General features: G+C 38.3%; 1 protein-coding gene across 4 annotated transcripts in view; it reads right to left on the reverse strand.

The window, feature by feature from the left end:
• tmem245 (transmembrane protein 245) overlaps positions 1-17158 on the reverse strand; it is a 76414-nt gene that overhangs the window by 47577 nt on the left and 11679 nt on the right. For 3 of the 4 annotated variants that reach the window (XR_009999796.1, XM_062957831.1, XM_062957832.1), the window contains exons 4-7: positions 16955-17065; positions 15616-15810; positions 12662-12831; positions 293-316 (exon numbers count right to left, since the gene is read on the reverse strand). Coding sequence is in view for 3 of the 4 variants with exons in the window: in XM_062957831.1 (XP_062813901.1) it covers positions 293-316; positions 12662-12831; positions 15616-15810; positions 16955-17065 (500 nt within the window). In the remaining variant the exon portion in view is untranslated. The remainder of the gene's footprint in view (positions 1-292; positions 317-12661; positions 12832-15615; positions 15811-16954; positions 17066-17158) is intronic. The other variant, XM_008113017.3, reaches the window with a different exon arrangement.

The raw sequence follows: 17158 nt of genomic DNA on the forward strand, positions 1-17158 counted from the left end.
TTCCATAGATTTGTATAACTATTCTTTGGGTTCACCTTTTCTGTTGTATACAATCATGAGCCATACACAAATGCCACAGTTAAATGTGGGTAGCTGATAAACAATCCTCCTGCATGACACAGTTCATCACAGTGCGAGAAGAATTAGATGGTACAGAATGACCTTATATTATGATGCAAATGAAGAGCAAGCCATGTTGCCAATCAAAGCAAAATGGACGCAACAAACAACTTTCATGCTGACAAGTAGCATAAAATATATTAATTGTAAAGCAAACTATCCACTTATTTACCTTCTTATTAAGCCAATGGCACAGCTTGGGAGAAGGAAAGTGGGAGAACGGAGAAAAGACAAGAAGTCAGGGAAGGATTATTGGAGAATGTCACTGCAGTACAAGAATGAAACAAAACACACAAAGTTTTTTAAGGAATGAAATGGCAAGATCCCAGGCGCAAGAGGTTCATTGCAGTAGGAAAGGAGTTTTAGAAACAATCAAAACAATGTTTCAAAAAGAAAAAATGTAGTATATTTAAAAAAACACAATACTGTTAGCTGATATTCTTAAGCTAAAGTGCGCTAACTATTGTTAACTAATTCATGTGCAACAACATTACACAAAGATGGCAAACTATGCAAAGCACTGTTGAGATGCTTAAAGAGGTTGGAAAAGATTCACACAATTAAGGAGATGGAGAAATTACTGTGCCCACAATTTAATGAGCAATTGGTATACAAATTAGGGCCCCAATAGCAGGAAAACTAGGATGTTTATGGTAGCTTTCGTGCTGATGCAATATACACTGTTGAAGAATACAGATGGGTCCCTACAGGAAGACCATTTGCTACAAAATTAATTACCCAAATAACCATAAAAAGCTATGCTTTGATATATTCAAAGCATATTGATTACAATAGTTATAGATGAATCGGTAATTCTGATCTGGTTACTACTAATACTAAAATCACAGAAGTCAGCCACCTCAATAAAACAATTAAATTGGATTTAAAGGAGGGTTTATGGCAGAGGATTTACAATGCTGCCTCTCATTGTAATTGGTTATCTTTTCACTCAAGTCTTTACATATGCTGCCTTGCATTTCTGAGACCTAGTTGGACAAAGGAGGGGGAGTAAATCTCTCCCAACTTTGTCCGCCCGGTTTCAGTGTGCAGCAGCAGGCAAGACCGGGGGGGGGGGGGGGGAGTCATAGTGGTCTATAGAGATTCCATCCACCTGACCAGATGTCCCATCACACAGTTGACCTCATTCGAGTGTGTCTACCTAAAGGCGAGTGGTCGGGACAGAACAGGGATTTTGTTGGTGTACCATCCACCCTGCTGCTCAACAGTCTCCCTGCCTGAGCTAGCCCGGCCGGGTGTTGGAGTCCCAACGCCTAGTCATGCTACTTCAAACATCCATGCCGAGACCGTCCTGTTGGGAGTGGCTCAGGACTTCATGGCCACCATGACAACCATGGGTCTGTCTCAAATGGTATTTGGCCCACCCATAGTGCTGGATACACCTTAGATCTGGTCTTCTGTTTGGAGCAGGATGATGGTGATGAAATTGTGGAGGAACTGTCCATCGTTCCTTTGTCATGGACCAATCACTACCTGGTCAGGTTTAGGCTCACTGGACTCTAAACTTCTGCAGGGGTGGAGGACCGAATAGCCCAGGAGACTAATGGATCTGGGTAGAATCCTGATGGGATTTTCCTGCATATCAAAGCTCTATCAGACCTCTACAACACAGAGGTGGCCAGGGCAGTTGATCTAAGTCAGCTCCCTGGTTCTCCAAGGAGCTGGTGGCAATGGAGCAAGTGAAATGGAAACTAGAGCTGTGTTGGCATAAAAGCTGCAGCAAGTCTAACTGAGCACGGTCTAGAGCTCATTTAAAAGCCTATTCCGTGGCAATGAAGGCGGCAGAAAAGGCATTCATAGCCACCAACATTGCCTCTGCAAAGAACGGCTAAAGAGAGTTGTTTCAAGTGGTCAGGGGACTCTTAAACCCTGTTCAACCAAGGACACCTGATCAATCGGCAGCTCATTATGAGGAGTTTGCAAAGTTCTTTGCAGATAAAGTTGCTCAAATCTGTTCTGATTTAGACATCAATGTTGATGCAGACTCTGTGAATGTGGCTGAGGCATCTGCTTGTCATTATTTATTGGATTCCTTTCAACTTTTGCAGCCTGAGGACATGGACAAGATCTTGGTAAAAAATGAAGGCGACCACTTGCTCTCTAGACCCCTGACCATCCTGGCTCATAAAATCGGCCGGGGGGAGACTAGCAAGGTGGGTGAAGGTGCTGGTGAAAGCCTCCTTGACTCAAAGTGTAATGTCAAGTATTTTCAAGGAGATAGTACAACCTCTTCTGAAGAAACCGGTATTGGATCCTGCCCAACCTAACAACTATAGGCCAGTGTCAAACCTCCCTCTTTCTGGGCAAGATTCTGGAGAAGGTGGGTGGCCTCACAACTTGTAAGACACAGATTTTCTGGATCCATCTCAGTCTGGTTTCAGGCCTGGCTATGGGACAGAAATGGCACTGGTCACCTTGGTGGATGATCTACGAAGAGAGCTAGACAGGAGGAGTGTATCCCTGCTAGTTCTCCTGGACTTCTCAGCGGTTTTCAATACCATCTATCATGGTGTCCTTCTGGGCCGTCTCTCCGGGATGGGACTTGGGGGCCCAGCCCAGAAGGAGGGAGGGAGAGCAGCCAGGGCAAGGTTTGCTTGCAGCCCTTGCTGGGACCTCCTCCTCCACCAGGTGAGTGGCTCACCATGAGGGGCAGGCTGACAGAAAAAGGGAGAGAGAGGGAGAGCAGGACACAAGGAGGGAGAATGAGGCAGACGGAGAGAGATGACATACGAAGCAAATGAACTTCTTTATGAAAACTCAAGAGGTGGGTGTTTTGATTAGTTTGTGTTCAACAGGTGGTGGTTTGGGGTGTCGTAAATTAGGCTGTGAATGGATTAACAAAATGTTTAGGATTTACAACCCCCTTATGATTTTTTGCACAGCCCATATATATATGTGTGTGTGTGTGTGTGTATGTGTTTATCTATGTAATTTATTGTATTTTTATGTTCATTCATTTTTGAATTTGTTATACCCTGCCTTGAGCCATCCGGAGAAGTGGGTAATACATAAAATGTATTGTTGTTGTTGTTGTTATTATTATTATTATTATTGATCTGGGGAAGTTTATTGATTTTAATGCTGTATTTTAAAGTACTTTTAAATGGCTTTCATTGTATAGTATGGTTCGAATCTGGGCAGCAGGTGAGCTCCCACTGTTAGGCCCAGCTTCTGCCAACCCAGTAGTTCAAAAACATGCAATGTGAGTAGATCAATAGGTACTACTTCTGCGGGAAGGTAACGGCGCTCCATGCAATCCTGCTGGCCACATGACCTAGGAGATGTTTACAAACAACGCTCACTCTTTGACTTAGAAATGGAGATGAGCACCACCCCCCAAAGTCGGACACGACTAGACTTAATGTCAAGGGAAAGCTTTTCCTTTACTTATCTTCAGTCCCAGCATTTGGGAAAGGGCATAAAATAAATGAATATAATAACAACTAGCAAAAATAAAGCAAATTAAGCATATACCAATGTCCTTAATTTGGATAAATTATACATATTTTCCAATAGCTGAAGCCTATATTCTTTTCCCTAACACAAATGGACACTGGGTTGTAATTTTCCACTTTGTAATAGGGAACAGCACTGGAAGTCGTTTGAGCTGGATATTAAGTTAATAAGGAAGCAACCTGTACTGACCCACTCTGTATTCCCTAATTATGCTGTTCCATGGCTAGGAATGTGACCTATGCAGACTGAAAATGCAATAACAAATGTTAAGTCACCTTCTCTGAGTATACCAAACTGAGGCTTTTGAAGGTCATCTAAGTAATTATTCTGGCAAGCTAAAATGGTAGTGACCACCAAGACCTTGTTGACAAGAGATAAATAAAGTATCAAAGGTGCTAAAAAAGTCGATGCCTTTGAAATGAACTCACCAAACAATGACATGGCTTTCTAATACAGTACTCGTTTATCCAATATAAACGGGCCGGCAGAATGCTGGATAAGCAAAAATGTTGGATAATAAGGAGGAATTAAGGAAAAGCCTATTAAACGTCAAATTATGTTATGATTTTACAAATTAAGCAACAAAACATCATGTTTTACAACAAGCCTGCCACTTGTTTGGGAGCTTGGCTGCACTTGTGTTGTTAGGCGTGTTGGCCGGCTGTGCGTTGCTTTCTAAAGAAACAGCTGCGGATTTGGGTGGGAGGCTGACTGCGTTGGATAATACAGAATGTTGGATGAAAGATGGTTGAATAAACAAGACTCTACTGTATAGTTATCTCCTTAGAGGCTCGTGAATTGTACTACATGTATCAGCCTAGAGGAGGATGAGATGCCCACTGAGTATTAGGCAAGTTACAAAGTTGCCATGAATATTCCTCTCTTTATAATGAATGCAATGAATGCAGATTGTAGAAAGGATTCCTCGGCAACAGGAATCGGTGGGTTGATTGAACAATTAAGCTCAGTACACACAACTCTACTAATTTATGCTGGAAAGCATAGAAATTATTTGACTTGAAAGGAGGTGCAAACATACTAATCATACGACAAGAAACAAAAAGGAGACTACATATAATCTGAATTGAGTTTCATTCCAGAACAAAAATTGCAAATACCAGTAACACAATTGGGGCACATAGGTTTGGTGTTCTTTTTTTTAATTATTTCACATAATAAGATTATTTCAAGACTGCATAAAAGCATAGATACTTGAAATGTCTACTTTACATTAGTCTGACCTCATTTTAACTTGACTATCCTTTAACCTTCAGCCCATAGGCCACATTTAGTTCTGTTGGAGTTTTCTATCTCAGCACCAAGCTTTTTAAATTATCATTTCTGATTAGTGATTAGGAATAAGAGCTCAGAAACATATTGCATGGAGCCAGGTTGCTTTTTACAGCATTGAAGACTATTGCACTAAGGGTAATTCCTGACAAACTTGAAATTAAGATTTGTTTGGTATATTTGGTGCATCATTGTAATAACTGTATCTGTCCTCTTTGTTTCATTTCTGCCATGTGCCCTGGAGAGGATTTGCAAAAAAGTACTATCTCCGCTTATTTAAACACAATTGCATATGGCATAGAATCATTGAATAGTAGCATTGGAAGAGACCTCATGGGCCATCCAGTCCAACCCGCTGCCAAGAAGCAGGAAATCGCATTCAAAGCACCCCCGACAGATGGCCATCCAGCCTCTGCTTAAAAGCCTCCAAAGAAGGAGCCTCCACCACGGCCCGGGGGAGAGAGTTCCACTGCCAAACAGCTCTCACAGTGAGGAAGTTCTTCCTGATGTTCAGGTGGAATCTCCTTTCCTGTAGTTTGAAGCCATTGTTCCGTGTCCTAGTCTCCAGGGCAGCAGAAAATAAGCTTGCTCCCTCCTCCCTATGACTTCCCTTCACGTATTTGTACATGGCTATCATGTCTCCTCTCAGCCTTCTCTTCTGCAGGCTAAACATGCCCAGCTCTTTAAGCTGCTCCTCATAGGGCTTGTTCTCCAGACCCTTAATCATTTTAGTCGCCCTCCTCTGGACGCTTTCCAGCTTGTCAACATCTCCCTTCAACTGCGGTGCCCAAAATTGGACACAGTATTCCAGGTGTGGTCTGACCAAGGCAGAATAGAGGGGTAGCATGACTTCCCTGGATCTAGACGCTATACCCCTATTGATGCAGGCCAGAATCCCGTTGGCTTTTTTAGCTGCCGCATCACATTGTTGGCTCATGTTTAACTTGTTGACCACGAGGACTCCAAGGTCTTTTTCGCACACACTGCTGTCAAGCCAGGCGTCCCCCATTCTGTATCTTTGATTTCCATTTTTTCTGCCGAAGTGAAGTATCTTGCATTTGTCCCTGTTGAACTTCATTTTGTTAGTTTCGGCCCATTTCTCTAGTCTGTCAAGATCGTTTTGAATTCTGCTCCTGTCTTCTGGAGTGTTAGCTATCCCTCCCAGTTTTGTGTCGTCTGCAAACTTGATAATCGTGCCTTCTAACCATTCGTCTAAGTCGTTAATAAAGATGTTGAACAGAACCGGGCCCAGGACAGAGCCCTGCGGCACTCCACTCGTGACTTCTTTCCAAGATGAAGACGATGCATTGGTGAGCATCATTTAATCTGCTTTTGTTCCAATCGTATAAAAGATTAGAAGACTAGAGTGTTACAGATTCTAGACCCCACACCAACCCCAAAGGTACAAAAATATTGGTGTAGACATTGCAAGACATATGTACACCAGACAAGGATATTTCTAAAAACATCATGAATGGGAAAATAGGCAAGGAGAAGTGGTGATGTTAGATACATGTAATCAAAAGTCTTAAGAAGGGAAAAGCATGTAAATAATAAAATTGAAACAAAAAGGGGCAGTCACAAATAATTAGGTAAGTTTTTGAAATAATTAGGAAACAGTAGAGATACGTTAAAATTTCATACTTTCTTTGGTTGCCATCTAAAACATTGTGCCAGTCTCCGGTCCAAAAGCAGAAATTGCAAAGGGGAGGGTGTTCCCTATTTAACTACATGGCATCCACAAAACACTGACAAAACACTCATCCAGAAGCAGCTTTGAGGTGAGAGGGTGACACCTAGAACTGCATTCCAAACTACATCTGTGCTAACAGACTCTCACTTATTTTGAATTCTAATGTTTCCGTAGACATATTCTATTATTCCTACTGCTTCTTTCCCTATTTTCATCTCCTTAAATTCTATTTTTTTAACCTTCCATTAGTTTTATTCAAGTTTCTTAACTTACTTTGCTTAGTAGTCACATCCCACATCCCTATAGATATAGATATAAATACACACACACACACAAATATATATACACACAATGGGCCCTTCTGATCTGGGGATTCTGGATGTGGGAATGAATCAACCGTGATTCACAAAATTCCAAAAATTCACAATACAAGCAGCACAGTATATATTTGTGCAGGTGCAGAGCAATGCATAGCTGGAGAGAGACTGGGAATCTGTGAGATGGCAGAAATCCAAGCACTGTGCTTGGCGTGAATCCACACCTCTGTTCAGACTCATGTTTTATACAGTACTGTATAGTTGTCCAGGGAACCTTCCAGCTGCCCACTTCTGCCTTGTGAACAAACAAACAGGAGCAAAGTAACTACTACCTCGAAAGCAGAAGCAGGTGGTTGCCCAGCTCCCCAGAGCCTGAAGAATGTGTGCCTGGCAGCAGCCCACATGTTTATATCTTGGCTTGCCCTACATACTGGCATCCTCCCATCCACATTTGGGATTAAAAGATGAAATCAAGGTATTGGGAAACAGTATGTAAACTGTAAGCAACCCCAATTTGTTAGTGTATAACATCAATATAGGTCGAAGAGTACATTTGGTAAGGCTTCAACTTGTACCTTCTAATTTCTGGGCATTAAACCAACATAAGGCATCTTTATGTCTGCTCATAAGTCTAAAATGTTTCTAATAATTGATACTATGGTATATAAAATACACACTCTGGAATGGCATGGACAAACAAACTTGTATATTGGTATTTAATATATATATATATATATATATATATATATATATATATATATATTGATTTATGTCTTTATTGTTTGCTACTCATTCTGAAAATACTTCAGTTCTAGGGGTATTCATCCACATAATAAAATAATATTGAATAACACAATTAGATTGTACTGAAGTTCAAATATTAGATTACACTATGTAACATGATTCTTGTTCCTGGATTATAAATTTCATTTCCCAATTGGTTCTATCATAAAAAAATGGAAAAAGTTTATTAAACTGCAAAAACTTCATCCTGCAGTACATTATGCTATAGTTTTGCAATGAATACCTCATCAAGTCTGTCTGGTGCAGCCACAAAAATCATGTTTCTGGAGTATAACAACTACTTTCAAAGTAAGTATTGCACAATAATAACTCTTTCGAACCAGGAACAGAAAATATTTCTGGTTTGGGTTTGCCTGTAATTAAAGTTATTTTGATTTAGGTCAATACAATCTGGTAACTATTTTAGCATACGTGACCATATTTACACAGAACATCTCATGTATATACATGACCTGATAGTGGTAATTCAATTTAAGAATGAAAATTTAAAAACCGTACATGGCATTAGACTAGGCAGAATGAAACTAAAAAAGAAGGCAGAGTAAATATTGTTCCTTAATTTAAAGATAAAGCAGAATGAAAAAATAAAACGTTTAAAATGTCACTGTTTTGACTTCATCAGACAATATCTACGATATAGGCATCCCCTGCTTATTTGATAGGTTAGGAACAATAGCACTGTCAAAAACTGGAAATTTTTGAAATGTGAATGTCTTTAAGCTTGCAAATGCATTTTCACTGCTAAATAACACAATACATAAAATAATGCATTAACACTGAATTATAGCCAAAAATATACAAGACACACTCACACAATTTCTTTCTTAAAATATTTTTATTAAATATATGTTTTTCCAAAGTTAAAATAGGTAGGGGTGATATGGGAAAAAGGGGGAAAGGGGGGGGGGAGCAAGAAAGAAAAAGAGAAAAAGATATGTAATAAAAATAAAGAAGAGGGGGGAGAAGTGAAAAGGGAAAAAGGGGGGTGGGAATTAGGGTAGTTTTGGGTCCTTCCAATCTTTTTCATCACCGCAGTGATTTATTTCTCTTTATTAGTGTCTATTTTTTCCCTTCCCTTATTTCTAATATTTCCCTGTGGGATCAGATTTCTTGAAGTAGTAAGACTGGCTATATAATTATATTCTTTTTCTCCGATAACAAGAAGTCCTTAAACATGTGGGAAAGAGGTTTTGTTTTGTGTAAGATAGGGGGTTTGGGTGCGTGTACAGTCTGTCGTGTGTAATACGTCTTGTGTTGTTGTTTGAATGTTAGGGTGAATTCTTATATTTTAAAAAAAATGAGTAGAAAGCTTACACTGAAAATAGTGGATAACATGTAGAAATAGCAAGTCTATATGTTTTAAGTTACTGGTAATAATATGCACTCAATGTCAGAATTAACTGGTTGATTGACTAATTTAGATATGTATGTATACATCAAAATTATTGTTACCTAACTATATCTGCTATGATTTGTTATTCTGTTATGTCACATAACTTTAATAAACTGTTTACCCCCCCCCCAAAAGAGAAAAGATATATATGAAAAAGTCCTTAAACATTTGCCAGTCCATTGCTTTTTCTGGTTTTCCTTCATGTTTTTTTTTAGCAATTGCGTCAGTTTGTCCATATTCATTAATTCCATAATTTTAAGTATCCATTTGTCTATGGTAGGTATTTCTTTACTTCTCCAGTGTCTCACACAGACAATTCTTGCTGCAGTTGCTAGATAATTAAATATTACTTCTTTATTTTTTTTCCATTGTCATATCCATTAAGCCCAATAAGAAATATTCCAGTTTCATTTGAATTGTAATATTTAGAATTCTCTGGGATATCTCATGTACTTGTTTCCAGTAATTCTTTACTATATTACATGACCACCACATGTGGTAAAAAGAACCTTCCTGCTTTTCACATTTCCAACAATTATTCTGTACATTCTTATAATATTTTCCTAACAATTGTAGTGTAATATACCATCGGAACATCATTTTATACCTATTTTCCTTTAGATCGTAGGAGTTAGTTTGTTTCAATTTAAAGTTCCATATGTTTCCCCATTTTTCCATTTTAATTTGATGCCCTATATTACCTGCCCATTTAATCAGTCTTTAACCTGTTCAGTCTCCATCGACCATTCTAATAATTTCTTGTAGATTTTTGTTTGTCTTTTTCTCTGTTATCATGATTTTGTCCTAGAGTGAATCTTTGTCTGTAAAACCTATTGTTTTAGCCTTACTGTAGTATTCTTTTAATTGTCTTTATTGATACCAAGAGATATTTCTGTAATTTAATTTCTTCTTGTGTTCTCATAACATATGTTCCATTGACCTTTTTCAAAATTTCTTTGTACATAAGGCCATTTTCTCCATCCCAATAGTCTTCTTTGGCTCGCCTCTAATGGTGATAGCCATAGGGGCATTTTGGGATAGAATCTCTCTTTGTATCTCTAAAAAAAGGATTTCCAAAATTTCTTTCTATAGTTGTTTTACCATACTAGAGATAAGCATGCCAACCTATTCTTAAATCGTGACCTTCTAAAGTTAAAATTTTCTCCCTACTCAGTGACATCCAATCTTTTATCCATATCAGTCCCAATGCTTCATAATATAGTTTTAAATCCGGTAATCCTAAACCTCTGCTCTTTTTCTCAGCGGTTAGATTTAGAAATTTAATTCTTGGCTTCTTCCCTTGCCAAATAAAATTCTTCAGATCTTTATTCATTCTTTGAAAATCTTTATATTCCTTATTATGGGTAGATTTTGAAATAGAAATAACATTTTGGGTAGTACATTCATTTTTACAGTAAAAATTTTGTTTCTCACTTCCCCAAGGTAAGCCAATTGCCGCGATGAGTTGATTTTATTCTTACTTTCTTAGAGCCAAGACTTTGGCTATTCCTTTGAGTTCTTCTGATTTAAAATGAGTGGGGCTGACAGTAGTCTGAGATTTCACCGGAGTCCTGGGTCGCCTCATCAGACTCTGCTGTGCCCTACAAGCACCCAGTCCGGGTCCTTTAGACACCTCCCTTGAGGGGAAAGTGACTTTTTGGACTGTCTGTTGGATACCCTGCAGACTCTGCCATTCCCCTGGCCTTGATCTGCCTCGGGGAAGGGAGCAAAATGCTCTACCCGATCGCTGGCAAGCCTGGCTCCTTGAGAGCACTCAAGGAGTCCATCCTATTGCCATCTCACCACACTGGAAGTCTTACACTGCTCACAATTTCTAAGAGATGCACCACACATGACTTCTAAGCACAGAATGAACTAAAAGATCATGCTGAGATGCGTGAGAGAAAAAGCAGCTCATGGTTGAAAAAGGGTCATGCAAACATTACTAAATGAAAATAGTGAACCACTCATCAAAAGTATGGGTCATAACTGAAAAGATTTGAAAGAGAAGGTCACTGGAACAGATACCACTGGAAAGTGGTGTATGTATCCGATTCCCCTCACCTGTCTTGCTGGAATTATCTATCTAAAAGCATGGTTAATGGGAGATTGCAACACACTGTATTTTCTGGAATCTACAACTTAGATGCAGTTTGCTATAAAGACATTGCTGCACAATAATTGCAGAGAGAGAATTTTATTGGTTTATTGTTTTGATATAAACGTAGCTTTCAAATTGCCAACTATCTAAAAATTTAAATGCCAAAACATTTTAGGGAGGTATTCACTCAAGTTAGATTTGATCAGTTTGATTCAATGGTCAAATATGGGAGATTTAAAAGCATCCCTAATAATGAAAGGATTTGTATCTGTGAAGCACCTGAAATTGAGGATATAGAACACATATTATTTGATTGTAAATTGTACCAGAAGGTGAGAGACTTGTACCTTGGTCCATTATTTCAAATGGACAATTTATTGGGAATCCCACATCAGAACAACATATTTTATGTGTGGCTAAGACCCAAAAATAACATATAAAACAGGTCTGTTTTTAAGCAAAGCAATACGTCTGAGAAACACATATGTGGGGCTGATCAGAGTAAATTGTAGGGGTGATACGGAAACATGATGTATATTGTATATTCAGTTTTATCATACTTATTTACTATATTGTAAGTTAAATAAAACACCACAATATATAGAGTGTAATCATGTTTTATCAAGCCTTTCTGCTTGGTTTGGTATTTTAATATGGCCTAAGGGCTAATCAATAAATTACTACTGTTTTATTAATTGCTAAAAACCATCTGGGGAATTTTGAATTGAATGGTGGTACAGAAAATTTGCTGATATATAAAAGGTAGACACACAAATTATTGACCAACCTTTACTCATACAGAGACTAGCTAACTACCACAGCTTGGGAAAGTCAGACTGGGGTGTGCATAAATACTATTTTCTCTCCATTCCTCCTCCACACATAGACCTTTACTGTCATTCTTAATATAACAAGTCTCCATCCTGGCAATTGTTTCCTATCCTTCAAAAGAACAGAGTAAAGTCCACAGGAAAGGAGCATCTGATGAACTGATAAAACTAAAAATAATCTAAAAAGACACAGAACTGATCACTCCTTTGAATGAGAAATCACTGGAGAAAAACAATAACTAGAATATAAAATAAAAACTTTGTCACTGTACATCAAAACAAAATCAACAAAATTAAGTGCCACCCCTAATCACATTAATATGTAAGAAATATATACACGAATATGTATATATGTATGTGTATCTATCTATCTGTTCTGAATAACAAAAGAAATGTTAAATCTCATGAGTAGAGTTCTACTCACACAAATTTAGGAGGCAAACTATAATGACTATATTGACTATCATGTCTCTGAAAATGCAGTAAGATATAATTATTGTTTAGAACCTTGAAAGAATTCTGTGCGTGCCATTATGACCAGGCATGTGAATGGCATGTGAATGCATTCAATGGAATGAATGAACATCATTATAAAGAAAAACAGACATTATCTTTGGAAATTAAAGTAACTTTAAATACCTTACTGTCTAGTTTTAGAATGACTCTTCCAAGCCCTGTGATAGGCCACGGTGCAAGAGCTTCCTGACGCTCTCTTACAAAGTCTTCCATGACATGCCACCAACTGTTACAGTGGCTCACCAAGAACTGCACAACTCCAAAGTGAACCACAAGCTTTTTGATGATCCACACTGCAATTAGAAAAGATATTAAACATTTTGAAAAGGAATTCATGCAGCAACACTGCAGCCTGCTCAATTTGCTTGTTCATTTTAGGCTGCACTCTAATCACAAGAAATAAAACCTTTGAATAATATACCTGTCTTCATAACACACAATCACAATACTTTCAAGATTAGTAACTTATAATGATAAATACAGTCAACCCTGAACATCTGGGGGAGATAGTTGGGCACGGGATCCATATAAAAGTGAAAAACATAGGTAAAAAATACTATTTTTAAAATTTGAGAGAACAGCTCTCCGAGAATCTCTTATGTATTCCAGCATGACCCTATGGTCAATTTCTAGCACACTGGAGGATCTTGGGATTCCTAAAGATAACATTTTAATCAAATCTGCAAATAATGAAATCTACAAAAGTAAAAACCACAAATGCAAAGGGCATACTGTATTCAGTAGTTAAAAAGCAAGGGAGGGCAATGTTTGGATCTTCAGATGCTATTAGAATCCCACAATTTTTCACCATAGGTTATGCTGGCTACGTTTTATAATATCTGGGGGACCTGCAAATTCCCAGCTTCAGGCTAGAGGTAGATAGAGATAAACAGTCAATAAGCATTATTCATTAAGAACTTCCCTATCCATTTCCAAAGCTCAGTTCAAAGTGCCGGTGTTGACCTTTGAAGTTCTTCATGGGTTAGGACTAAAGTAAACTGATACACATCCTTCTCCCTATATAGACCTAGTTGTACATCAAAAGCACCCAACTGAATACTTCCATTTAATGGCAAGCAGTTAACAGCCAGAGGAAGGATCTTTTTGGGTGATTGTACCCCGCTGAGGAAAATTCTCCCCTAGGAAACCCACCTGACATCTATCTATCAAAACATCTTTCATTTTCCACATTTTAGACACAATTTCATACCGCTTTTATGATTCTGTAGGTTATTATGGTTTTTGTATTTGAATTTCAATTATTTTATTATTTTTGTAACTCATCATGAGAATATGACTGCATGAGTTACTTATTACAAATCTTTAAATAACATACTATCATTTTAAAATGTCTAGGAACGAAGTACTCTACTGGCTTTGCACTTTGGAATTCCAAAATCAGGCTTTAGTCAATCTTACAATTGATTATACTGCTGTGCGTAAAATATAAACACATCTCTTTCTAGTAGTGTGAGATCTGACTTGCTTTATACTAGCTCCCTCAAGTGGTAGTCTTACATGTTGACATAAAAAGAAACTAGAAAACTAAATAACAGATTTCTATTAACAGAATGGCTAATTTAATGGCTTTTATATATTTGTCAACCGATACTAAGTTATAAGCTGCCTTGAGTCCCTTCGGGGAGATGGAGGCGGGGTACAAAAATAAAGTTATTATAAGGCAGGATCCCGATTCCATCCTGCCCACAACAGTAAAAAATGGAAACCAGCAAACTGCTGTCTATACTGGCCCCATGTAGTCTACAGGGTGTATTCCTAAAAAACGTCTTAAACCATTACAAGTTGCACTAGCTGTAATTCCCAGCAAGAAAAAGCGTCAAGGGCAGCTAGCTGCATGAAGAATGCAGAACAGGCAGTCTCCAAGTTACAAACAAGATACGTTCTGTAAGTTTGTTCTTAAGTTGAATTTGTATGTAAGTAGGAACAGGCAAATTTTTAAAGTATAACTCCAGTCATGTGTGCGTATGTGTGCGCGCACACACATGCTTTGATAGCATACGGAAGGGTTAACACCCCTGTGGTGTTTGTTTTGTTCTCAATACCAATGTTCAAAAGATTTCACCTCACTTTCTGTCCCTGCGATAATAGATTTTGAAAAATCTGGGTTGTTGTGGAAACAAGGATTGGTGAAAAAGCTTCAGTGGAAACAACTTTTCCCCAAAATAACTCTTTCTGAATTTCCCTTCCTAGCAACAGATTTATCTCACTTCCTGTTGTCCTGTTCTTAAATAGGAGCTGCTTGTAAGTCGAGTATTTGTAACTTGAGAACTGCAGAAAGGTTGATTTAAGTAATAAAGTAAAGAGGCCAGGTCCTTCTTCCGCAAAGTCACAGCTGGCACATGAGACAAAGCTCCTTCTTTGTATATCTTTGGAAAAAGGTTGGACAACTACCTGCTAGGGAGGCTTTAGCTGGTGATCTTGCACTAAACAAGGGGTTGGACTTGATGGCCCATGAGGCTCCTTCCAGTTCTATGATTATAAATCACCGAAGTCAGTTGACTAACCCACCTTGAACCTCATCTCCAACAGTAGTATTTAGGTAACCAACTGACCAATAGTAATTGAGTCCGAGTTTAGTTAAACATATGTAATCCTTTAAATCATTCAGGCAATAATTTAGACATTAAAGATGTTCTCTTATGTAGAGATAGATCTCTATGGTTATTCAACTAGGTACAATCACCTGGCTCTTATTGCCTTCAATTCTGCTTATCTGGTATAAGTCAATTTTCTCTCAAATAACCCACTGAACACTGCACATTCCCCCCTGCACATTTAATATCTGGTTATGAAATGGGCACATGAGACTAAAGTGGAGAAGAGGAAATGGGAAAGTCCCCTTACTGTTTATCAATACATTAAAAATATTCACAAACATATCTCTCATCTTTCCACATATGTTTTCAGTTTACTTATGTTGGCTTCATATAAGAAATGGGGGGGGGGGGGTTGAGTTAACATGGTTGCTCAAAGTCTTATGTAAGTTATAATGGCCCCAAGACCTTTTACTGAATTCATATTGTTGTACTTCACAATATCAGAAAGTAATGAATAACCTGCAAATGGTATTGGCAGCAACTGAATTATCCAAAGATTCAGCCAGATCTGCACTACTACAACAGCCCAGGCAAGCAGAATAAAGTAGATGTCACTGGTCTTCTTCTTTTTAAGAAGAGCTCCAAAGTCAGGTTTCTGTCTGCCACGCAAAGTGGATGAAAAAGGTGAAGATGTACGATCACTTTCTGTAGACCCTAAAAGGAGGAAAAATGTGTTATCTCATATTTCTGTAAGACTAAAGTTTATCTTGTGGGATCTGGAAGAACTAGTTCAATGATAGGAGAAAAGGAGGATACAGATACAATAAAGGCATATCTGATCATAATAAGCATTTCTACAATTGCACTAAGTCTGAAAAGTTCCATTTGCCAGTATCATGTAAAACTCATTCGAATCAATAATTATTAATAACCCCTTGACATTCATATGGGGTACTGATGTATCAAGGACAAAACCAGTTTAAATGGCTTTTCAAAATTATAAAGAAGCCACGCTTTAAAATGAGCATTATTTTCTACTGGATACAATTAAAATATTAGAATAATAGAGTTGGAAGAGACCTTGTGGGCCATCCAGTCCAACCCCTGCCAAGAAACAGGAAAATCACATTCAAAGCACCCCCAAAAGATGGTCATCCAGCCTCTGCTTAAAAGCCTCCAAAGAAGAAGCCTCCACCACACTCTGGGGCAGAGAGTTCCACTGCTGAACAGCTCTCACAGTTAGGAAATTCTTCCTAATGTTCAGGTGGAATCTCCTTTCCTGTAGTTTGAAGCCATTGTTCCACGTCCTAGTCTCTAGGGCAGCAGAAAACAAGCTTGCACCCTCCTCCCTATGACGCCCCCTCACATATTTATACATGGCCATCATGACTCCTCTCAGACTTCTCTTCTGCAGGCTAAACATGCCCAGCTCTTTAAGCCGCTCCTCATAGGGCTTGTTCTCCAGACTCTGTGCTGTCTTTGCAAAGAACTCTGCAAAACATTTTCATAAAGCCTTCCTTGAAAAACTAGACTTTCATATACAGTTCTAACATTGACCCAAGGAACTGGAAATTGATACTAAGACACAAGGCTCACATCTGACTCTGCTACTCTATCATCACTGAAACTCTAGTCTTACAAATGTTATATCTTTGCTTTCTTGTCAAGAAACAAAAGTGTGAAACCTACTGAGTGACATGCCATGAGACCTGGCCAACCAGAAGGCATAACAATCCCAGTTAACTGTCTTATACCCCTCAACCTCAGAGCAATCACACAAAGGTAATTCCAAAAATCAAGCCAAAAGAATAAAATTTTATCAAAATATTTTAAACATTCTTACAGCGCATTCAGTCACCTGAGGGTTTTGCTGAATGTTCTTCATTAGATGATTCATCCTCTGTAAATGATATTGCCATGGCAATTGTGGATGCAGCAATTGAAATCATCTGACCAGGAAGATCTGACCCTTAAAAGACACAAAGTTTTTTTTAAGTCATGATGTTCTACCATGATTATAAGAACTGATTTTTTGCTGCCCATTTCCCTGCTGAAATTACAT

Source organism: Anolis carolinensis, chromosome 6, assembly GCF_035594765.1.
Source record: "Anolis carolinensis isolate JA03-04 chromosome 6, rAnoCar3.1.pri, whole genome shotgun sequence".
Lineage (NCBI taxonomy): Eukaryota > Metazoa > Chordata > Lepidosauria > Squamata > Dactyloidae > Anolis > Anolis carolinensis.